The 25,172-nt window shown below is 48.4% G+C and overlaps 1 protein-coding gene across 1 annotated transcript in view; it reads right to left on the bottom strand.

Moving 5' to 3' along the window:
* Positions 1-25,172, bottom strand: part of LOC135391645 (nidogen-1-like) — a 61,541-nt gene that overhangs the window by 32,049 nt on the left and 4,320 nt on the right. Inside the window, exons 2-3 of the mRNA XM_064621972.1 lie at positions 2,062-2,340; positions 1,291-1,511 (exon numbers count right to left, since the gene is read on the bottom strand). Coding sequence (XP_064478042.1) covers positions 1,291-1,511; positions 2,062-2,340 — 500 coding nt within the window. The remainder of the gene's footprint in view (positions 1-1,290; positions 1,512-2,061; positions 2,341-25,172) is intronic.

Consider the following 25,172-nt stretch of genomic DNA (forward strand, 5'->3'; position numbering starts at 1 on the left):
GTACCCTCTGCAATGGTCGTGGCGTTGCCCGCCTGCGCATGGCCGACCACACTCTTAAAAATGAACTTCACCACATAGCACGCTCCAAGTCAAACATTATCCCGAATGAAAACGTTCTCGCTCCTGATTTGTTGTAAATGGGAGGCGGAGCCTGTTCTGTGCCGTGCATGATGAAAACAAAATAGGCTCCGCCTCCCGTTTTCAACAAATCAGGGGCGAGAACGTTGTCACTCGGGATGATGGTTGGCTAGGAGCGTGCTATGTGGTGAAGTTCATTTTTAAGAGCGTACGACAAGCAGTTCCACCAACACCTCCACCACCCGTTTTTAGATTGTGTAAGGCGCTCTTACCCAACACTCATCCCTGATTTGTTGAAAACGGGAGGCATACCTTTTTGTGACACGTATGCGGTTACGTTAATTGGCACAGAAATGCGTGCGCCACGCGCTTTCCGCGAATCAGGAGTGAGAACGGCATCATTTTGCGGTAAGGCTGCCATAGCGCCACTCACTCGCTCCGTTTTACACAGGGGTGACATAAACTCGCCATTTTTGTAACTATACCCTCAAGCAGGTGCTTTTCGCAAATCCGCTATGTTGTCCTGGTCACACGTCATAGAAAACGTCATTTTGAGGTCATGTGACTTTGTTTAGATGTCGTTTTATGGCCTGCCGACATACTCCCGTTGGCATAAAGTCAAGAGATGAAGCCAGCGTGAACTATACGGTGCTTCTTCCGCGACATGGTAGCCCATTTCTCCTTAAGTACATCACATCGGCTCAGTCCGCGTCTTAACGCGGGGTCGTCATCACCTCTTAGGAAGTGGTCAATAGTACGAGCCCTCGTGTACAAAACTGCGCATTCGACTGCGAGATTATCGGACAAAAACAATTATCGTGGTCGAGAGACGTCTAAAACGGCGCACAGAGACTGCAAACACGTTGTTCACAAACGGTTTGGCCGTCGATCTCGGGCGCGGGCATCTTTAAGGTCACGTGTGCGTTGACGTTTGCTGTGACGTGGGACCAGGACCTGCCCAGAATGCATTGCGTTCGCCCAGCACGCTTTCGTCTACAGAGTAATACATTGGAGGGCATGCCCCTGTGCCGTTTTACGATTGTGCAGGATGGGCATTGTCACGTAAGCTAAGACCACAATGCGAACCATCGAACCAGACACAGAAAGGTCCCCCAAACATAAAACAAAGACAATGTCCAATATATTCCTTCTGTCTAATGTAGCGAAGATCTCTCTGACAACGAATCAATTTTAAGTAAAAGGCTCCCTGACCTGTCCAAGTTGAGCAACTGGTCGGTGCCAGAGCCCCTGATGAGAGTATGGAAGCCTCCTTCTCCTCCGGACATGAAACCCGCCTGGGCCTTGGGATCCGGCAGGGAAGGGTTCTTAGCTTCTGCCTGGATCCATTGCACGCCGCCCTCGGGGTAGTGGACTGCCACGTAGCTGTCACCTCCTCCCACATCGGATCCGACCACGACTTGAAAGGTGTTCACCTGTCACAGGGTAAATAGAAAGCGTATGCTGCTCAGTCATATTGTCTACATGTCTACATATTGTCTAAGGAATGAACGCCAGAAGAGCAAGAAATATTCAAACTCGCACATCGCATTTGTAGCGATGATTATAGAAGAAGGAAATTTTGAATCCCGCGTGTAGTCTTCTCCGGTTTGTCTTGTCTCTTATGCAGGTTTCCCTCAGACTCAGGCCCTGTTTCACCACCACTGGTTAACTTTGAACAGATATCAAGAATTGCTCAGACTTGAAGTTATCACAGTTCTTTTTTTTACAAACGTTAGTTGGTGACGTGGAGAATGTTTTAGTGACAATAACTCCCTTTAATGAAGCAGAGGTAAGCGTTAAATTCAAGTTAAGGGATCGTTGACCTTGGTTCAAATGACGTTGGTGAAACCGGGCCTCAAGGAATTATGCTTCCCTAGCTCATCGGATCATAGGATTTGTAGGTTTCACACATAATCCCAACCGCCGGAGTACTCCATCAAGTACAATATACAATTAAAAAAATTGAGAATAAAGCAATATCACCTTGTCTGCCTTCGTATCGAAGTATCCGACGCCATCCCACGTCGCAATAAACAGGCTTTGTGCCCTAAACCTGGCACCGAGGGCGAAGTTCTCAGATACCAGAGTGTCGAAGCGACGCAGCAAGTCTGGCTCTTGGGTCTCCCGGTAAAAGACACGCCCTGCGGCTCTTGTGTCCACATCACAATAGAGTGGAGCGATGATTGGATAAGAGAGAGGGAACTGGGCGCTGAAGAACCTCGGCACTTCCGTCAGGAAGGACAGGAGTCCGTTGTCATTCACCTGCGTGGAACACCAGGGAATGTGTCAGTCGAGATCATTTTAACCTTAGTCCATGAGTTGTACACGTGCGTCGTCTGTAACAGTGGGTGAAGCCGATTGATTCTACAAATTTTGCTCTGGTCTCCCTTCAAATCCGCGTATTGATCTTTCGCCTTTTGGGGCCAGATATCTTTCGCGGTGGAGGGAGGCGAAAGGGAGCCGGTCCTTCATATATGGAGAAGAGCCCCTTGATAACGCGGTCCGCCCCTGGGTGGGCCGTGTCTTTGACTGGTACGGCCGATAAAAAGGTCGACGGGGCAGTACCACTTGCGGTGCTGTTCCGGGAAAGAATTGTAGTCTTTCTTTTGCGAATTCTGAGGGATGTTTGCCATTGGTAGTTCCTACTCTACGATTTTAGCACGAGGGTAGTACTATTTTTGAAGCGTGATGTGGGCAAGCCTGCGCTTGTCCCATCCTGCAGTTGGCAATTCGATCACTGGAGAAGGGCCCCTAGAATATCAAGGTCGGGTCCCGGGTGGCCGTGTCTTTGAACGCGCGGCCTATAAAACAGTCGTCGGGACAGTATCCTTTTCGGTGTTGTTCCCGAAAAGGTATTTTTCTAAAATCCCTTCAGATCGACGTTCTAATGATCGTCGTGGAGGGAGACAAAGTAGTACATCCCTGCTCTTCGTTTTCAGGGCGAGCGCAGTGCTATTTTTGAGATGTGATGTGGGCAAGCGTTGCTGTTGTCCCATCCTAGAGTTGGCGATACAAACACATACACTGTTGAAACAGATGGTGGTGGTGGTGGGTGGTGATAGGGCTTGCCGTTGTCGGCCTCACGTATGTGGGCAACGTCACGACTGACGCCCTGGGGGAATGTGCGTCCTGGGCCGACTTCTAAGGGAACTGTGCCGACATATGTCTGAAAGCGTCCGAGGAAAACCCAGGAAAAACCCCAGACAGCCCAGCCGGCACCGCGATTCGAACCCGGGTACCTCCCAGTCTCGACGTGACATGCCATGCCATGCTGTTGAAACAGAACTTCACCACATAGCACGCTCCTAGCCAACCATCATTCCGAATGATAGCATTGTGTGTCCTGATTTGTTCAAAACAGGGGGGGAAGCGCCTATCTGGGACAAGCATAATGTGTCTCAGATAGGCGCCTCCACCCATTTTCAACAAATCAATGCGCAGAGTGATACCATTTGGAATGGTGGTTGGCTATTGGAGCGTGCTGTGCAGTGGCGTATCTAGGGTGTGGCAGGTGTGGACAGCTGCCACGGGCGCCAGGTGAACAGGGGCGCCATTATGTGGTCGGGTGTGAATGTGCAAGCTCGGGCACTCAACCTGGCACATTCATAAATGATCTAAAGCACCCGCCATTAGAGAGATTGTAGTGTGAAACCTAGTGCGGAACACACGAAAACGCATCCCCAAGGACATCATGTTAACCATGTTGCCATGGGCGCAGGTAGCTCTAGATACGCCACTGGTGCTGTGTGATGAAATTCTGTTTTAACAATGTAGGTAGACTCTAAAAACTGAACTTCACCTCATAGCACGCCAACCATTGCCACGAATGATAGGGCTGTCGCTTCTGATTCGAAGAGAAAGGGAGGCGCAGAGCCGTAGCGAGGCCAGTTTGCGCCAGGGGCAAGTCAAATCTGAAGAGCCCCGCCCCCCCTCCCTCACTGCTGTCAGAAGCCTTGTAAACAAGGAAAAGAAACCGCCCATTTACACTGCCGAGACTGTAAATTCAAACTGCCTTCATTCCTACTTTATCCTGTCCAACCAACCAGCCAGGGATTGCCGTTCGGCTCCCTCCCTGGCGAGGGCGCCCGGGGCGGCTGCCCCTCTTGCACCACCCTCGCTACGGCTCTGGGGAGGCGTACACCTTTTTGTGTCAATTATCATATATCCAAATTAACACAAAAAGGCGTACGCCTCCCTTTCTCTTCAAATCAGAAGCGATAACCTTATCATTCGTGGCAATGGTTTGCGCAGAGCGTGCTATGCGGTGATGTTCAGTTTTTAGAGTGTAGTTACTGTACGCTCTTAGAAGTGAACTTCACCACATAGTACGCTCCTTTACGTGTTACGTGTTTCCCGTTTACAACAAATCAGGGCAGATAACGATATCATTCGAGATGATGGTTGGCTAGGAGCGTGCTATGTTGTGAAGTTCACTTCTAAAAGTGATTGTAGGACCGCAAACCGAGTGGACACTTGTATGATCTGGTCTCCTTCAAATTCGCGTTGTAAAGTTCGCCGAGGAAGGGGATAACACACTAAGCCTGCTCTTCGTTTTAAGGCGAGAGCGTTTCTGAAACGCGATGTGGTCAAGCATTGCGCATTGCCCATACTCCAGTCTTTAATAAAATAATAGAATAGAACGAATAAAATAATAAAATACTTGTGTGCCAACGGTTGAGGTACCAACCAATGACCTCTCACCCTAGATGCAAAACGCAGGTTCACCGTGTTCTCACCTCCCCGGCGAAAATTACTATTAACAGTAATTTTTTAGCGATGTCATGATGAGAAAACAACGAAGTTGCACACCGGCTTGACGCAACAAATAACAATTTAATGCAGACGCTTCGTCTCCCATCCGGGGGACATCATCACTGAAAGCAGAATGAGAGGCGACCGCAACCAGCGGATTACTTAACCAGGTCGGCGAACGCTTGGGGGAGGGGGCCGCGATTGGTATTACACACTGAAGGTTCTCCTCGCACATGCCATGACTCAAGCAGTTTCCTGGGACCCCACCTTTGTTCCCTCGCTAAGGTCACAGCATTCGCGTAGTCAAAAGAGTGATCTGTTTTCCAACAATGCTCGGTGAGCTCTGTCTTAAATCGCGTTGCGTTTGTTGAGTTGGGAACATCAGGGTGGCAATCATAAGGCCGAAACTCACAAGGCCGAATTATCAAAAGACCAAAACTCAAAAGGCCGAAAGATCAAAACATCGAAAAATCATAAGGCCGAAAACCGGAAGGCCGAGAATTCAAAATACCGAAAAATCACAAGGCCGAAAAGTCACAAAACCGAATTATCGAAACGCCGACAAATGAGGAACCCAGGATACGAGGACTGGTATTCCAACTGCGACAAAAAAAAAAGAAAAAAATTAGCTCTACAGATTAAATAGAATAAACTTGTTGGGAATTAATACAGCAAATAAATCGTTTCGTCGAACATCGCATTAATAAAGTACTTTCGATAACTTAGGGGAAAACAAAAAGGAAAAGTAGAGATATGAACCACTGTGTTATTGTGTGTTTATTGTACACGGTGGAAATCAGGTTCGGGTTATCAAATGTAGAGAAACACCATCTCCTCTACAATTCATTCAGTGCGTGATACATGTCATTCACTGGCATTCACCTACCACACACTTCCTCTTTGTAGTAAACATGTTATAGACTATTGGCAATACGAGGTTATAGTTCATTGCTTTTTTATTTTAATGAAAAGAGCAATTCCCTTTCAGTGGTCATTCACAGGGATGCTTACACTAGGTCTTCTGTTTCAATGGCCGTTTTATTTCGGTGTTCGGTTCGGTGTTCTGATTTTGGCCTTCTCATTGCTTGGCCTTATTATTTTTCGGCCTTTTGGCTTTCCGCCTTCTGACACTTCGGCGTTATGATTTTTCGGCCTTTTGGCTTTCGGCCTTATGATAGTTCGGCGTTCTAATTTTTCGGCCTTTTGACTTTCGGCCTTATCGAATATGGTTTTTTGGCTTAGAAATCAGTGAACGAAGTTTCAGGCAGGGCTTCAATGTACCGTAGTCTTGATTTTTAACGGGAGGAGAGCTCGCCTAATGGTCGCTGATACACCTTTGACGTTTGGGATGGTGACGATGCCGTGTCGGAAATCGTCTTTCCTTCGGGTCCTTGGTTCGTGCATGCGTTTTCGTGCGTTCTCAACGAAACGTAGCGGGTATCCTCGTTTCATGAGTGACTCCTTGATTGTCATCTCCTCGAACGTACGTTGTTCCGGGCAAGAGGCGAAATCTTCACAGCGCTGAAGCAGGGTTCTCACTACACTGCGTTTGTGTTCAATCGGATGGTAGGATTCGAAATTTAGGAAGTTACCAGTATCACAGGGCTTGCGGTAGACGGAAGTTTGAATCAGGCCGGTGGTGAGCCTGCGTACGGACACGTCCAGGAAGGGGATTTACACGGGATTTCACGTCCAACAGGGGCTTATCCTGTTCAAGTACTGAATGGACGGTTCAATGCTGTTCAGGGTCGAATGGAATTCGTCTAGGAGGTTGCGATTTAGGATCACGAAAGTGTCGTCGACATACCGTCGGTAGAACTTGATGTTGCGGGTTTGGAGGGCGTGACGTTGGAGGGCGGATTCTTCAACATATTGCATGACGAGATTAGTCATTGTCACGGACACCGGGCTACATGATCATGCTCCAGTCTTTAATAAAGGGCAGCAACGAATGCAGCAAATACGCCGTAAGTTTCAGCAGGTAATCATGGCACTGTAGAAATTTCGCTGTACCACAGTATCGTAGGACAGACGCCATCGGTTCATGTATACCCCAGAATGTCCATGATCATGGGGATGGGGGCGGGCATGCAAAGTTATTACGCGGAGAGGTTAGTCGAAGTTATGTATGCGATTGCTCCTCCTTCGATGGCACAATTGACTGTGCCCAGAAGTATAATAACATTACTAAATAAATGAGGGCCTGCTACTCCGCATTCATTTTTTTGCTGTGGCTGCAGGCAGTAGCCGCGGCGTTACTGGTGATGTCACAGTCAAAGAAACGCAGTCAATGCAGTCCAAGACGAGAAACCCAGCCCGTGTCCATCGTATATATAAAGGAGTCTACATGACAAAACGTTGGAACGCTGAATTGTTCCAGGGCCCTAGAAAATCTTTCAGATTTAATGGGCCGGTGGTGATCTTGAGCGAAGCTAACCGTAAACAGGATCTCAGTCGTTCGTATGCAGCACAGCGTAGGGTTATGTGCTCAGTGTCCACTACTGCGTCACAGGTACTGTAACAATTCGGGAAGCAACATTTCATCATTCTGTACGTCCTGTGAGGCGTTTCGGCAACATTCAGATGAAGTCGATCATGGAGCTACTAGCGGAGTGTCTTGCTCATAGGCCCTTTACGTTGTGGGAGATAGAGTTCACTGATCTCTATAGTATAGGCTGGATCGCGCATGGGGTGCTCCACAGCGTGGTCACTGGCCGCCATATTGGTGGGCCCAACGCATTCTGTCGTCTGCATTTAGTTCAAGCGGGGCTGCTCGTATTTTTTATGATTTACTTTAAACTAAAAGGCATGTCATGCCAGTTTGTTGCAGCTTTGAGTACACTTCACACGGACAGAGAAAGAGGGATAATTTTTCGCAGGTAAGCTCTTTATTTTGAGGAAGAATCTGTTTATTCGTATCGCATGCATCTGCAACTCGGACTTGTTTGCATTGCTACTTCGCTGGTGCCATTGCGTACTAAGAAAGTATGTGTGGCTGCTCCTACAAATCTCAAGACCATGTATTTTCTATAAACAATGCGCTTGTGCTTGCAGGCTCCGCTCACAGTCGCTCAGCTGTGCCGAAGAATCGGATGCAGAACCTACGCCAATATGCCAATTTGTTCCACTGTTCTCTTAATCTGTGAGGTACGGTGGAAGTAAATAAACTGCTGTGTTAACCTCGTACGTGCAGTCGCTCCTACAGCGTGTGTGATAAGTCATGCATGTGCATGGTCTTCGCGCACAGCGCTTCGAATTTCTCTAATGAAATACGCTGGCAGCTGAACAACTGCAAAACACTCTGACAATAACGTTATTTTAAGATGAGGAATGGGGAGTGCCATCGCCAGGGTCCATTCTCCACCCCATTGCTGGTGGTCATGTGGTGAGTAAAATAATGAGCCCCTTCAGAATAAGGATCGAGGTTGTGTGTTCTGCAATACACACAGAGACACCCGTAGAGCATAATACGATAATGGACATATTAACGAACGAGAACCGCGGAACACCACACGAAAACCGAACAAACGAAAACAAACAAAAAATATAAAAACGGAGGTACCTTACAATAACAGATAGTGTGAAACCTTTCTGAGTAAAAATAATTTACTTTACAGGTTGACATTCACCAAATTCACCTTCATGGGTACGCGCCCTGTGCACGACAGTTACGATCTCCTATTCGGAATACATGCAGCGGAGAAGAAAAAGAAGGCAATTACCATTAAAAACTGGAGGAACACGGCTGAAGCACGTTTGGAATACATCAGCACACTGATTCCTAAGCAAGATGCGTGCTAATCAGCAATGAGGAGCCTTTAAAGCGCAATAAATACTCCAAATCAGATCGCTTCCCATTGTTTCCTATGGGAGCAGCCGGCGCCAGTGGGCCCTCCAACATGGCGGCCGGTTGACGCACCTCTCTCCCGCGCGCCCCTCTCCTATGCGCCATCCAGCCTTTATACATAGAGATCAGTGCTAGAGTTCCTGCAGTCCTGTCGTCATTGTTCTCGCTTATGTAACGGGTACGTAATCCTAGTGGATCTGACGTACAGGTTGGGACAAAAGCTTATGGAACACATGAGCGGCGTATTTTTTCTTCGGTACGACACCCTAGCGGCTGGCGGAAGCGGGTGAGTTCACTGCTTCGGAGGGGTGGAAGCGTGCGATGCTAGAGACACAGCGGTAGTTTCCGTATCGCCTGGTTTTGCTTGGGAAGTGGAAGCTACCGCTGTGTGTCGCTAACAGCGCGCACTTCCACACCTCAGAAACAGTGAACTCACCCGCTTCCGCCAGCGCCGCTAGGGTGTCGCACAGAACAAAAGATACGCCGCTCGCGTGTTCCGTAAATGTTTGTCCCCTAAGGCTGATGTAACGTCAAGTCGTATCTACGGCTCTTTTTTCTTTTTCACAGCCCCATCACAGTTATCTGTTGAAAACAATACATAAATAAAAAATATAAAAACTTTCGTCAGTGAATGTTGGACATTTTCCATACTGATGTCGGTATGGATTGTACCTGTATTGGTTAACATAATCCCCGGTAATGTAAGCAACAGTGTGCGATACGTGGCTCTCAGGTGTGTTTTCGGGACTGACTATTCTGATCTGATGGAAATTGGTGGCCCTTTTGACAGCTTTCGTTTATGTTAATAGTCACAAAAACACGTAGCTCGCATCAGAGTTAACTTGAGCGTCATTTCGGCCTGCGGACCTTGGTGGTGCTTAGTAGAAATAATGGAAGATTGCGTTTTGGGTCATTCTATTTACAGTTAGAGGGGTGACCCTCATCATGAAGGCGTTGTGTTTCGCTATAGGCGCTGCCAGGGTGGCCCTCTTCCCGCTTCGCAGGCTGGAGCGATGTTCAAGTTAAGTTTGACGCGATCCGTACACGAGTACGGGTTCCGCATAAATCACTGGTACCATGGCTCGCACTGGTGAAAGTGTAGATCAGATATAAGTTATTTTTCTAATAAACAAGTTATAAGTTATAACTTATAAATAAGTTATTTTTAAAATAAGTTAAATAAATAAATAAGTTATTTTTCTAAACAGTGAAAATGGGTTGTGTTATATAAGTCCCGCTTTTATGACCCAATTTCTATCGCTGCAGGTAGGTGGGTGGGGACAGTTGAGTGAGCCATGACCTACGAGTCCTTCTCTCAGGAGACATAGTTCCATTATTCTAACTCAACATTTAAAAAACGTCACATCTTCCGATTAACCGATTTGCGTAATACAATAGAATATCATAGAAATAGAAGGGGAAAAAATGGAAACGAAGGTCGCACTGGTGCCACCAGCTGTTCCAGGACGCTTGACGTGTGAAAGCACTGAATGATTTAAAAGATGTGAACACCATGTGGTCTAAAACCATGTGAACAGGCAGCGTCATGAATCACTCGTTCCTCGCGCGAATCGACCCCAACTAGGCCGTTAGAGTCCGTCATCCATCGCCTGCGACTCAACGTCCCGTTCGCAGCAGCATTCCTTCATAAGATAGGTGTCGTTGGATCGCCGAGCTGTTCAACTGGCGGAACTGTGGAGAACACGGAACACGTGCTGGTCACCTGCCGACGCTTCGAATCTAGTCGGCGAACACTGAAGAACTCCCTCGCGAAACTTGACAACCGACCTTTTAGTGTTGAGAAGGTATTGGGGAGCTGGCAAAGGCAGCACCAGCAACCTGCGCTGTGTGCACTGATGACCTACCTAAAGGACATACGTGTTGCGTAATACAGTTTGGTTAGATAGCGCTCGCGCACTACCGTTGACATCCATCTGTCAGCGCCGCGGACGGTGGAGGCAAAGCAAGCATGATCCGCCGCCGACCACAGTGCCGGCGTTCAGCTGCCTCAGGCAACAGGAATCGTTTCCAGTCAAAAGAGTTCCTGGGACACAATCTCACAATGGGTGCCGCCACATGACTGTACACTGTTAAAACAGAACTTCACCACAAAGCACGCTCCTAGCCAACCTCCGTACCGAATGATATCATTCTGTGTCATGATTCGTTCAAAACAGGGGGAGGAGCCTATCTGGGACAAGCATAATGTGTCCCAGATAGGCTCCTCCTCTCATTTTCAGCAAATAAGGACACAGAATGATATCAATCGGAATGACGGTTGGCTAGGAGCGTGCTATGTGGTGAAGTTCTGTTTTAACGGTGTACATTTTCCAAACAACGTGTCGTCCTCTCACAGCGCTCTAGAGCCCAACGTCCTTCTAGAAGTTCTCTGGCACTTGTTGTAAGTGTTCGTTGTTTGGAAAGGAACATCACTCTGAACTCTGCTACGTGGCATTTCACGCTTTTTCTTTTGAGTCAACCGAACTTTTACGATCTTCAAGGATAGCACATATCCCACATTCCACCTGCAATCAGTATTCTCCGGATTAAATTCGGCATCTCGCCTGCAGAACAAAGGTACGCTACCAACGCGCAATGCATCACTGACAGAAACAACATTGTGACAAACAAAGCTGCAGACACCCTCGTCCGTCTATTTGTGGTTCAGCCTCCGGTAGGATTAATGCCTTACACTTTAGCGCACGAGCGGGCCACACACGAAGTGTTAGCACGGTTTCGAGACAACCAGGCTTAGAACTCATCGTGACAGAAACGCAGGAAGTGAGACATCTGCATCGTCTTACGTGTCTCGTAGTACATACCCAGGATGCTTCGCGTTCCTGGAACGCGCTTTCGCGGAGGCACGTACGGGCCAAGCACGGTATCGCGGCCTCTCACACCGAGAACAGGAGCACACGTACTAATACCATGTCTGCGTGACAGTAGCTGAGCTCGCTATGTGCTCGTGTATCTATATCTATAACTTCGTTCCTGCACACGATGGAATGACACTAAAGTTTGCAAACGTACGTTGTAGCCAGTAGTAAAGATGAGTGCGGTGCGGGAATACCCGCGGCAGTTTGTTCTTCGCGGGTACACATTTCCGTGTCATCGCGGGTTGCGGGTAAGGTGCGGGTAGACCCGCACTTCCTTCGCGGATTACGCGGGTATACCCGCATTACCCGCAGGCACAACACCAACCCGTCGGATTTTGGTGTATGACTCGATTCATTGCGAACATTTGACCCAAAATACTTTCCAAGACGTTCCATATCCAATGCGTCATCTCAAAATACGAGGGGTGTTAAAATCAAACCGGGACTTTCTGTCTCCTGAGTGCACAAATGGCTCGCTGCTACTTCTTTTTCGTCATTTTCACACGCGACAGGCCTCCGCGTTCACCACGTGGTGGTCCAAAGTTTGTGCAAAACAGAAGACACGTGCTGGACAAGATGGCCAACAACGAGGTGAGCGCGCACATCGAACAGCGAATGGTCATGAAGTTTCTCGTAAATGAAGGCGTAAAGTCATCTGCAATTCACAGAAGACTTCAGGCTCAGTATGGCCACGATACACTTAGCCGCAGCAAAGCGTTTGAGTGGTGCAAACGGTTCTGAGACGGCCGTACATCAGTGCAGGACGATTGGAAGCATCCGGGTTCGCCAGCTCCCAAGAAGTTCCGAAGCACCCCGTCTGCAGGTAAAGTCATGGCCACGGTTTTCTGGGACAAGGCTGGCGTTGTTCATGTCGATTTTCTGCCCAGTGGTACCACCATCAATAGTGCATATTACTGCCATGTTCTCAGGGATATGCATAAGGCGCTGAAGCAAAAGCGGCCGGGTCTCATCACCAAAGCAGTCCTCCTCCTACAGGACAATGCACGCCCGCATACCGCGCATCTCACGACACGCACCTTACAGGAACTTGGCTGAGAGTTGCTGCCACATCCCCCTTACAGTCCAGACCTCGCACCCTAAGAGATGGAAATCGCACCCAGCGATTTCCATCTCTTCGTGCCACTAGAGGCGTTCCTTGGGGCCTCCACTTCAGCTGCGACGACGAGGTCAAGAGTGCGGTCCGATCATGGCTGCTGCGCGCCAGTCAGGATTTCTACGCTGCTGGCATCCAAGCCCTCGTGAAACGCTGGCACAAGTGCATTAGTGCAGCTGGAGATTACGTTGAAAAATAAAACTAATTTACCTAATAACCTATTAACCTACTAACCTACTAATAACCTTAGCGTGGCCCACTGCGGCAAGCAGCTCCATCGTCACCACCCAAAAGAAGTTTCAAAAAGCTATAAATTTTTGGCGATCGGAGCCCAGGTCCGGAAGTACCTTGTAGCACGGCTTTTGAGTTCAGTAAAAAGGTCCATTTGTGGAGTGGACAAGACCCTACATATTCCAGAGCTTTAACGGTACTATACGCGAATGAAAATATCATCCGAGACATAAACAACAGATGACGAGCGTACTCCATTCATTTCATTCCCATCTCGTTCATACAATCACACAATGTAACGGGGTAGGGTACCGCAATTCCAGCGGTTAAGACCCTCAAGGTTAAGGTCTTTGATGAGCCATCGGCAGTGACAGACACATCAGTAAAGCTTTCTTCCGCGACACGCATATCGCATCCAGGTACTGTAACGTCAGCTGTATAGTGAGCACAAATGTATTCACAGTGGTCTTCCTCCGGAGACCTGGCATCCGCAGGCTTACTATCTACAGTCGGGAGCTCTGTCCAGAAGTGTTCCCTTGCGTCACGTGGGGGCAACTAACTGGGAAGGGCATACTGGAACGGCCAGAAGGCCAGGATCACAGTGAAATATACGTAGAGGAATCTCGGACGTGTAGTGTTCAGTGCGACTCACAAGCCGAAAAGCGGACACGAGGAACGTCAATTGAATGTAGAAGCGGCGCTGGAAGTTCGCCCGCTCCAGCAGCAAGAGTACCAACAACGAGCTTGTCTCCGTCGTCTTCGGGACGCCTAGGCAGATTCTGAGACCACGCGCTTGAATATACTCAACGGCTTTTGACTGGCGTGGCTGATTCCATGGAGTACAGCGTCGCTTGTACAAGGGAGCTGTGAACTAGAGCACTGCACGGGCCTAGTTTTCAGGCCAGTGCCCGGCCCAGGCCCGACTGCAACGGCCCGTACCCGGTCCGGGCCCGACGTCTTCTATATATTTCCAGCCCGGGCCAGCCCGAGCCCAACTCCGCCGGCCCGGGCCCAGCCGGTACACGACTGTTTCCATGCTCAGGCCCGGTCCCAGCCCGCCTCTGCTCTATCTGTTCTCGAGGTTCGGAGGCGTATTTCGATTTACTAAAGAACACAGCGCAGCAAGGAAAAGGACGCAGCTAATTGGTGGAGAGTCAGGAGGTACCCTGGAGCGCAGCAGCGGCTGTGTTTCACTGCCGGCAAGCCGCCCTGTGTTTGGTGCTTGCTTGCTTGGGAACGCAGCGCGCAGCGGCGTGTGGGCGTATGTACATTGCGGCTAAAGAGAGACTCATCGCCGCTCTATTGCACATGCTCCGGTGTTAGTTCCCCTTTTTTAACTCTCACGCGAACGAAATATATGCGGGGATATATCCGCCCCGGCCCGGCCCGTGGGCCGGGCAGGGCTCGGGCTTTCGGGTAAACCCGGGCCCGTGCAGTGCTCTACTGTGAACGTCGCGCAGGTCTTGCGGCTATATGCCGCACACTTTGGCATTATTACTACACAAGGAGCTCAAAAGTCAACAGTGCATGTGCGTAACCGTGTGACAGGTGTAAAGAATAGGGATTTTTAGTGAATCGTGCTTGAGCGCACGTCTTGAACCGTTCGTGCATTTTCGAGATTGACTGACGAATGAAGCAGAGTTTCTGCAATGCTAAATATCACTTCCTTGCTCCTTTGAGGTTGATAAGAGCACGCGTGAGCTCACACGGCCTTGCGTTTATCCTTTTATCGTTAGACCAGAAGTACAGCTTGGATAGAGTGGAATATCTTTTGTGGGCTCCAAGATGTTCTCGTTTCCTGGCGCAGTTTGTTGACGGCTTGAAGTGCTTATAGCATAATATGCTTAAGAGTAGCGGGTCGCCCATGACGCTTTTTGTATTTAGCGTGGACCTCTTAGTATGCAAAGTGGTGTCCTGTCATAATCACACGGTTTTCAGTACCAGGTCCAAGCAAAACGTCAGAATGCGCGGATGTCATGTTTTCTTGTTTGTTTCTTTTTTTGTTCTTGACGGGCGACAAGTGTCTTGTGTAGACATAGCACGATCGACTCCAATTATAACATAGGCGCGATCACTGTGTATACAACTGTCAGTAAGCCAGAATTAGCTACCGGGGGAACCAGTCCGATTGGGGCCACGGGTTGGGAGCCTACAGGTACATCCAGCCCTCCGGGATATTTGATCACGTTTGAGCCACGAAATGTAAAGGAGGTGGTATCCCTCTACAGAGTTCTGATCGACGGCGACGGAATGTCCCGGAAGGCCGGATATGCTGCTGGGAAGCCTCTCAACCCGTTGCTTGATTGTATCAATAGAATTGAGCAGCTTGTGCGATGGCGCGAGGTGATAGCGGGTACGCAGGCCGACACCTCCTTTCCAAAATACAACATCGGTTGTTCGCACCTGATGCACGAGACATTGAAAATTCTTTAAGCAGGAAGACTAAAGCCGGAACGAAAGGGGGCGAGCAGTGTGGAGGTACGTGTGCTCAGGCTGATATCAGCTAGGCATCGCCAACCATGTTTGCAGGAGTTGGCTACTTTGCGTCAAAATTGGCTGGATTGTTGTAGTGCCGAAATTTGGCCAGTGGTGACTTGGCTATTGTTGAAAAAGCTATTTCGCGCGTAAAACCTGTGTACCAGACTGCTGATAAAAAATTTATAACACAGAGTTGAGGCCAAAGTTAAGGACAAGTGTGGTGGGCTAAGGACAAGTGTCGTGGGTCTACACTGGAGCGCGGTTGAACGCCCTTCACCCATTCGGTATTTACATATCACAAATACTCTACACTACAAACACTACACAAATACACAATACACTCAGACCTTTTTCCTCCTACTATTCTATCCCCTTTATCATCTATCTACACTGTTATGTTCTGCATGTCCACTACTTTTTACTTTCTTTATTGCATGCCACGACTGTGTGTTACAAATATACAGGGTGTTTCACCTAACCTGATAAAACTAACTGGCGACGTACTCGCCGGAGCATTATGGGACTTTCGGTAATTACCTTCTGGAAACTTTTGCCACCATTGAGGAAGGCTTTTGACAATTTTTAATTGCGGGAAATGTATCCCGCTTTGACCTTGATGCTGATGACAACCGTCTTACCACAAGGAAAACAAAGCAAACGTCTTATCACAAAGAAGGCAACAAATGAAGGCGGGGACACTTCCTCCTCTAGACGCACATTTGGCACGCGCTTCTTTGCGAAAATCTTGCAGGATGGGCTAAAGCGTCCTTTCTACTTTTTTTAAAAACTATTTCTGTTGTAACACTGGGCATAGTCTTTCTTTCTTCTTTTCTTTTTTTTTTTTTTTTGGCTGCGGTTATCCGTGGAGGACTTCATATTTCTCTAAAAGAAAGTGAGGTTCGCTTGGCAATTTTTTTCAAAGTCCAATTGACAAAAATAAATTTCCCGCAAGTAAAAATCCTCCAAAGCCTTCCTAAATTGTGGCAAGAGTTTCCAGAAGGTAATTGCCGAAAGACCCGCAATCTTCCGGCGAGTATACGTCGCCAGCCCGAATTCTTTATCACTTTAGGTGAAACACCCTGTATACAGGGTGTCCCAGAAAACGCGTCACTAAATTATAATAAAGAAACTACGCCACCTAGAATCATGCGGTCAACGGCATTTGTCCTTACTAGATTATTGCCACCTCTCGATGTGAATGTCATGTAACTGTCATGTCTCTCATGTGAATGTCATGATAATTATGTAATTTTTTGCGAACTTAACCCGGAAATTGCCAAGTAAAGGTCACCTTTTTACCCCAATTCTCAATCCTCGTTTCCTAAAAAAAAATTAGTGGAATTGTGTACGAAAGTTGTGACGTACGAGTACTGATGGCTCAGGCTACCGAACATGCCATATACAGGGTGTTTCACGAAAATCCCCCGGCTGAATAATTCGTGAACAGGTGGCGCCATCGAAGAAATTTCTTTTTGGTAAAGATCCTTGGGACATCGGCCATGATCTGAGTAGTGATCGTCTCACTTGCATACGCTCACTAATGAGGTAAACATCTTGATGAGTGATGAACCGGCGAATTAACTACACCGCATAGCACGCTCCTAACCAACCACCATCCCGAATGACAACGTTCTCGCTCGATTAGTTGAAAACGGGAGACGGAGCCTTTTCTTCTGCTTCTTCTTCTTTTTTTTTTTTTTTTTTTGTCCTTACGTACGGCATCATAGGTACAAAAAAAGGCGTACGCCACCCATCAAGGAAGGGAACGTTGTCATCCGAGATGATGGTTGGCTAGGATGGTGCTGTGTGGTGAAGTCCATTTTTAAGAGTGTAGGAAAGGAGAAGGAACACCAAAGCGTCTCCTTAGGTCTTGCGGCTGCTCCTTATCTTCCGTCACCCCCGTGCGTCAACCAGGCGAATGAACACGAAATTGATAGCTGGATAGCTGATCCAAAGCGCGCATTGGTTTACTGCTCCGCGCAAGAAATATGTAAACCGAAACCAATTAATTACTCGGAAAAATCACTAAGTGTCAACATGTTTTTTTTTCTTCGAATATTGTTTGCTGAAGGTCCCGATACGTAAAACAGAGGTCCCGTAAGTGTGCGAAATAAAATTTAAAAGTTAGGATGTTTACTTAATTAGCGAGCGTATGCAAATGAGCCGCTGAGTACTCAGTTCATGGCCGATGTCCCAAGAATCTTTACCAAAAAGAAATTTCTTCGCTAGCGCCACCTGTTCACGAATTATTCAGCCAGGGGACCTTCGTGAAACACCCGGTATACCGTATCGATGTCATTCGCGACCATGGTTCTCTGGGGCCGTCTTATGCGGTGAACTTCAGCTCCAAGAGTTTAAAAACAGATGCTGATGACAGTCATGAACCAACCGCCGTTCAAAATAGTATCGTTTCCTTGCCCGATTGGTTGAGAAGGGGAGCCGTACGCCTTTCTGCGGACTTTACATTTACATTAATGGTCACAAACACGCGTACATACTCCAAGCTCTCTCTTCAAATCAGAAGCGATTAACTGCATCGCTTTAATAGGTGGAGCATAGCGTGCTACGCGGTTCTGTGTTTGGGGTGCATGCTTTCTGTGCAAACACGTTGTTCTCTTGCTCGGTGACCTTCCACCCGGAGATAACCTTCATTTACATAACTACCATAAATATTGCTAATAAACATGGTGGTGGTGGACTCAGGGAAAGGTAACGGCAATGGTATCGGAAACAGAAACGGTATATTACCGAAATTGGAGGTGGTAACGGCAACGGAACGGAAACGCATACCACGGCCCTCCATTACAGGAAACAGAAACGGAAACGAAAATTATCGTCCGGTATTGAATTCGGGTAATTGGTTATTCCTGCTGTGCGCTGACATTTTAGTGACTTTTCATTTTATTTTTGTATTTTAATGACTCCATTCCCTGTAATGCTCTAAATACTACACGTGAGCTTTGAAACAAAGCGCAATATTGGATCTCGAGTGTGCATTCTTCGATTACCTCGTCCCAATCCTCATAACTTCATGACATCAACACATGACAATACTCCACCATAGCACGAGGATGGCAACCTACGATTTTTGCTTGTGCATTTTTCTTTGCTTTTTTTTTATTTCACCGTGGGTATGGCAGTACTATTTACTATTGAGAGCGTCCGCTTATGAATGCAACATTGGATCAAGGTTACGCCAATCTTGAGTTGCTGGGCTCAGAATGACTGAAGACATGTTCCTACATTTTTAAAAAAATCTTGCAAGATGTGCGCATCCCAACGAAGTAAAATTACTTGTGTAGTGTGTACGCGTGACACCGAAGCAGCACTTGGGCAAAACAAGGTGCTGACAGAGCCGGACAGGCTGTCCTCCCGCAGCTCTATAACAGCCTTTCCATTACCGGAAGCAGTCACGGAAATGTAACGGAAACGAAATTTAAAGGCTGGTATCAGAAACGGATTACGGAAACGAAAATATAGCAGTAACGAAAATGAAAACGGTAACGAAAATACGTCCGTTACCCTTCCCTGGGTGGCGATGGAAATGCTTGCCGTAGTCGGCCATGCTCAGGCGGGCCACGTCACGACTATCGCAACTTGCGATAGTCGTGATATTCGATACGTGCGATAGTCGACGACGAGGTCAAGAATCTTGACCTCGTCGTCGCAGCTGAAGTAGCGGCCCCAAGGAACGCCTTCAGTGGCCCGAAGAGATGGAAATCGCTGGAGGCGAGGTCTGGACTGTAAGGGGGATGTGGCAGCAACTCCCAGCCAAGTTCCTGTAAGGTGCGTGTCGTGAGATGCGCGCTATGCGGGCGTGCATTATCCTGTCCTGTCCTGATGAGGCCCGGCCGCTTTTGCTTCAGCGCCTTATGCACATCCCTGAGAACCTGGCAGTAATATGTACTCTTGATGTTGGTACCGCTGGGCAGAAAATCAACGTGAACAACGCCAGCCTTGTCCCAGAAAACTGTGGCCATGACCTTACCCGCAGATGGGGTGCCTCGGAACTCCTTGGGAGCTGGCAAGCCCGGATGCTTCCACTGTTTTGATGCGCGTTTAGACTCAGGAGTGAAATGGTTCACCCACGTTTCATCGCACGTGATGATCCGATTAAGGAACTGCCCTCCTTCAGTGTCGAAACCGTACCTTAGCTCTTGGGAGATTTCCAGTCTTCTCTGTTAGTCAAACACTGAGAGCTGCCTCGGGACCCAACGGGCACTAACTTTCCGATACTGGAGGTGTTCATGAATGAGAGTGTTCAACGTTCCCACAGAAATGTCCATCTTTCGAGCCAGTTCGAGACACGTTATCCGTCGGTCCTTGAGGATCACGCGCTCCACAAGTTGGATGTTCTAAGGAACTCTGACACTGGGCTCTGAGCCGCCCCGGCCGGGATGGTCCTGCACTGATGTACGGCCGTCTCGGAACCGTTTGCACCACGCAAACGCTTTGTTGCGGCTAAGTGTATCGTGGCCATACTGAGCCTGAAGTCTTCTGTGAATTTCAGATGACTTTACGCCTTCATTTACGGGAAACTTCATGACAATTCGCTGTTCGATGTGCGCGCTCACCTCGTTGTCTGCCATCCTGTCCAGCACGTGTCTTCTGTTTTGCACAAACTTTGGACCACCACGTGGTGAACGCGGAGGCCTGTCGCGTGTGAAAATGACGAACAAGAAGTAGTGCGAGCCATTTGTACACTCAGGAGACAGACAGTCCCGGTTTGACTTGAACACCCCTAGTGGTGGTGGGTGGTGATAGGGCTTGCCGTTGTCGGCCTCACGTATGTGGGCAACGTCACGACTGACGCCCTGGGGGAATGTGCGTCCTGGGCCGACTTCTAAGGGAACTGTGCCGACATATGTCTGAAAGCGTCTGAGGAAAACCCAGGAAAAACCCCAGACAGCACAGCCGGCACCGGGATTCGAACCCGGGTACCTCCCAGTCTCGTGAACTGAACACCCCTCGTATATAACTACCGTCAGCCCTCGATTTATACTGCCTCGACCTATGACAGTGTCCAATATAATGCAATCCTTGCGGCTCTCCAAGACGCCAACGTAGGAGGATTCTCCGTATCATGGATCCGTGACTTCCTCGCAGGTCGTTCCCTCTTTGTCCGAACTGCTGACGGAGATACCGCACTGTATCCCGTTCACCGAGGCGTCCCGCAGGGAAGCGCACCCCGCCCCTCCTATTCAACATTATGGCCTCCCTCCATTCCTGCACAGCAGCCAAGCCACACCCACATCACAATCTATGCAGATGACATTTGTATTTGAACCGCTTCGTCGTGATGCGATCCAACGTCGTCTACAACGCTCCTTGGACACAGTCGCCCACTAGATATCCCGACCGCGGCCTAGCCATCTTACCCGCCATGCCATTTCCTTTTAGCCATGGCCTTTATACGGAGATCATTCCACAAATATCCACCCTTCATCGATGGTTCACCCCTAACTTTTGTCAAAAACTGCCGTTACCTGGGTTTCACAATTGACCGAGGCCTCACGTGGTCCTCCCACGAGAAAACGCTTGTTACGAAAGCCTCCGGCCTGGTCAACGTCCTCAAACGCATTGGAGCTGCGTCCTGGGCCCCTTCCTGCCAGGACCTCCTCCGGGTTAATAAGGCTCTTCTTTTGGGCACACTGCGATACAGTCTCCCGATCCTTCGTGGCCTTTTCTGCACTCAAGAACGAGACCGCCTCAACCTCTACGCTCGCAGTCTCTGTGTCTGTCTTGAAGTCCCTCGAACAACGGAGACATTCCGTACTTGCCGAAGCTAGGGAACAGCCTATCCCCATTCTGCGGGACTCAGCCACCCTCCGCGCTCCCTCTGCCTGATGCAACCTTCTCATCCCCTCCGCGGAATTGCTGTGAGTTGCCCTGCGTCCGCTTTTCCCAATTCAGTAGCCCGCTTACGAGACTATCTCCCGTCGTAGACACCTGTCCCTTCCTTTACGCCAGCAATGTGGACATTTGAACGGCCTAGCATTCATGCTACTATCCCGGACCTTTCCCGAAAACAGACAATCAGCCCTGTGGTGGCCCAACAACTCGTTTTGACCCACCTCACCTCTACTCGTCCCCACTGCTGAGAAACCTTCACTGATGCCTCCGTAAAGGCTGACGCATCGGGCGCAGTCTTTTACGTCACCGATACAGACCACGAACAGGCCTACAAACTGCCCTACCCGATGTCGTCCACGAAGGCTGAACTCTTCGACATCCTGACCGCTCTGGAATACATTGTTGACTTGCCACCTGGTAAATGGGTCGTCCTCACCGACAGCAAGGCGTCGCTCCTGCTCTTGATGTCGCTCCACACGAACCTCATAGAGGGTATACCCAGCCTGATGATACAGTCGTACAATAGATTCCGCTCCAATGGTCATGTTTCGTCCCTCCAGTGGGTGCCCGGTCACGTAGGTCTGACCGGTAACACACGCGCTGCCGCAGCTGCCATTCCTGCCACTGCACGTCTACCCCGGCATTCGGTTTCGGCTTGCCGTCTATATATTCGCCGCCGGTGTGCTGCCCGTGCCCAAGTGTTCAGATCTGAGGCTGTCTCATGCAACAGTCACATGCTGTTCATCGACCCTCGGTTGCCTTCTTCACTGCGTGCCACTGCAGCCGCCGCGAGGAATCACTTCTGCAGCCACTCCGTCTCAACTTTGCTCGTACACCATTGCTGCTATACAAAATGGGCCAATCCAGCTCCCCCTTTTGTCCCAGCTGTGGCGAGGTGGCCGATATCCCTCATTATCTTCCCCACTGCAAGCAGCACCTTCCCCAACGGCAAGACCTCCGTCATCTAAAGCAGATTGGATGTGTATAGGAGGTGAGGTTCCTCTATATGAGTCCTGACCGGCGATGAAGAAATGTCCCAGCGGGCAGTTGTGCGTGGCCTCACGCTAGGACGATGCCGGTAGAACTGGCTACCAGGCGCCAGCAGAGGCACGTCTTCATCGTCGTGGACGGGCCGCCACAGGTCCAGCATGATGTCCATGGCCACTCCCCTTGGTTCAGTCACTCACACACCCCTGTCACCACAGCCCTGCTCCGCTTCCTGCAAAACTGGGGCCTTGCGTCAGCCCCCTGACCGGGCTTTCTCGTGCCATGTCGTGTCTGTGCTGCACTAACTGCTTTTCTTTGTTCTTCCTGTCTTTTTTTAAATGTTTTGATATTTCCTTCTTCTTTTTTTTAATAGCAAGGCGGTGTCAGCCTGACAGATATTTCCTCCTTTAATGCGCTAGCATTAGGAGTGTCAAAATGGAAAAGGCTGTATGTATGTATATGTGTGTGTGTCCGTGTGTGAGATGATGAAGCCTCACCGAGACAGCGGTATAAGTGCACATGCAAAGGGGATATAAGAAGGTAAATGTAAATGGAGGCAAATGATTTGAAATTGAAGTACTGGAAGGTAATTAAGAGTAAAAGGTAAGAGTAACTGAAGTCAATTAGAGGTAATTAAATGCAATTAAAACATGAAAGTTGAGTTTAAAGGTAATGAATGTAAGATATATGCAATTAAGAGAAAGATTAAATGAAATTAAAGAATACCGAAGGTAACCGCAGGTTACACCGGAGGTAATTAAGTGTAATTAAAGGGCAATTGACGTCAATTAAAGAAGAATTGAGAGTAATTCAGGCAAGGAAATGTAATTAAAAGGTAATTAAGGGAATTCAAGATTACCTCATGTAACCTGCCGTTACCTAAGGTAATTAAGGGTAATTACAGGGTAATTGAAAGTAATTGAGTCTAATTGAAGGTTAATTAAATGAACTTAGATATAGTAATTGAAAGTGTCAAACTGGGAATCAAGCATTGACTGGAGGTGGACAACCGGAAGTGGAGAACCGAAAGTCTAGTTGGACTGGAAATGCATACCGGAAGTCAAGTATAGACGGGATGTGGACATCCGGAGTCGGGTTTAGACTGGAAGTGGACTACCGGAAGTTGGGTTTAAACCGGAAGTGGATACCCGGAAGTCAAGTATGGACCGGAAAAGGCGCTAACGCTATTAATGCTTTCTTTTTGTTTGCCTTTATTTTTCCCTTTTTTTCCTGGGAATAGCAAGCCGCCATACCGGTGGCTAACCTTTCCCTCTTATTTTTTTATATATAATAAACATATTCCCCGCCGCTAACACATTTCTCTCCCATTTGCCATTAAATCGCCAGTGAATGTTTCTTTCTATTAAACATATCCCACGCCCTCGATTTATGAACGGCGTGCGTTCCTCGGAAAATCGTTCACACAACGAGGGATTCATAAATCGAGCTTCACAGTGAGCGAAACCCTTAGAACGACAGGAACTGCATTGTGGCGTTGTGTAACATTTATTTACTTTACGGTCAGTGGTATTTATTTCTGAAAATAGTTGAAAATGGCGCTCTGTGTCATTGACTCTCCACTATCAATTTTGCTGAGAAGAGACGTTAGTAGTGTGACGCTACGCTACTCGCACCTATCCTCAAAGTCATCGCATTCTGCAGACGGTTCCACGCCGACCCAGCTGTAACGCGCAGTTCACGAACGTTTTGCCGCTGCCGTCTGCCGCTGAATTCATGAATACATGGCGGTCATGTTCGCCGTGATGAACGTGCTCCTTACGGCAGATATCTCGTTGTCACCTGTGATCAGTGCCGGTCTCTTGCATCGATCTCGCATCCTCGATATTCGCAATGCGTCAATTGCCACGTTAGACTTGAAATGACAGTCGTTGGCACGTCACGCCACAGAGACAAAGTTCATTTTCTTATCTTTCGTTCTCGAGAGTAGGACACTGGGTAATACATGTTTGCACTCTTCACACCAATTCATGTGTTAATGACCTGGACCTGCGCTCCTCCCGTTCATAAATCGAGGTCATAAAAGGTAAACTCTTCTAAGTTGGTGCCCAAAAAAATGCGTTCACAGTTCGGAAATCGAGGTTCATGAACCGAGGGAGATATACATGGGAAGTGTTCCGTCCGGCGACGAACTGTTCGTAAAGCGAGGTGATTCGTAAGTCGAGGTTTGAGTGTATGTATTAGTGGTGGTGGTGGTGGTGGTGAAAGCTCGCCGTTGTCGGTCTCACAGAGGTGGGCAACGTCACTCACGACTAACGCTCTGGGGGGAATGTGCGTCCTGGGCCGACTTCTAGGGGAACTCTGTGATTTCATCATATCACGCATTCGGGACCAACCAGAGTACAGAATGGCAAGGTTAGAACTCCCGATTCACGTAAAGTACCCCAAAAAGGCGGCTTATTTTCAATAAATCAGAAAAGAGAACGGGAAATTTCTCCGCATAACACCGCTTCTCGCGAACTATACAGGGTGTATTTTTTTATTCGTTATATAATTCTTATAAAAAAAAAAACTACAAGAGCAAAATAGATGCCGTTTTTGCAGTTGAGCTATATGGTCAGGCGAACATTCTCTCGAAGAAAGTATGTAACTACAACATCACTAATTACCTAAAATTCATTAATTAACTCTTTAATTAGGGGATTTCGCGGAAAAGCTAGATTACAGAACGGGAGATATTCCTCGTTGAAAGACATTCCATGTTTAAAAACCATTAAACGCGCACGTGTGTTGAAATCGCTGAATCGCTGAATTTCGCTATGCAAATGAGCCGAAACAAGAACTACGCACTCTTGGAGCGCAGAAATGAAGCGTCCTTCGCCTTATCTGGGTCGGAGAGCGGCCTATCTGGTCAACAGATTAGCTCTTACACCAATCAGCTCCATCGCTCCAAAGCACGTGGCCCTCTCACGTGGACTGCCTGTCGCTCTTTCTGCGC

This window comes from Ornithodoros turicata, chromosome 4 (assembly GCF_037126465.1).
Source record: "Ornithodoros turicata isolate Travis chromosome 4, ASM3712646v1, whole genome shotgun sequence".
Taxonomy (NCBI): Eukaryota; Metazoa; Arthropoda; class Arachnida; order Ixodida; family Argasidae; genus Ornithodoros; species Ornithodoros turicata.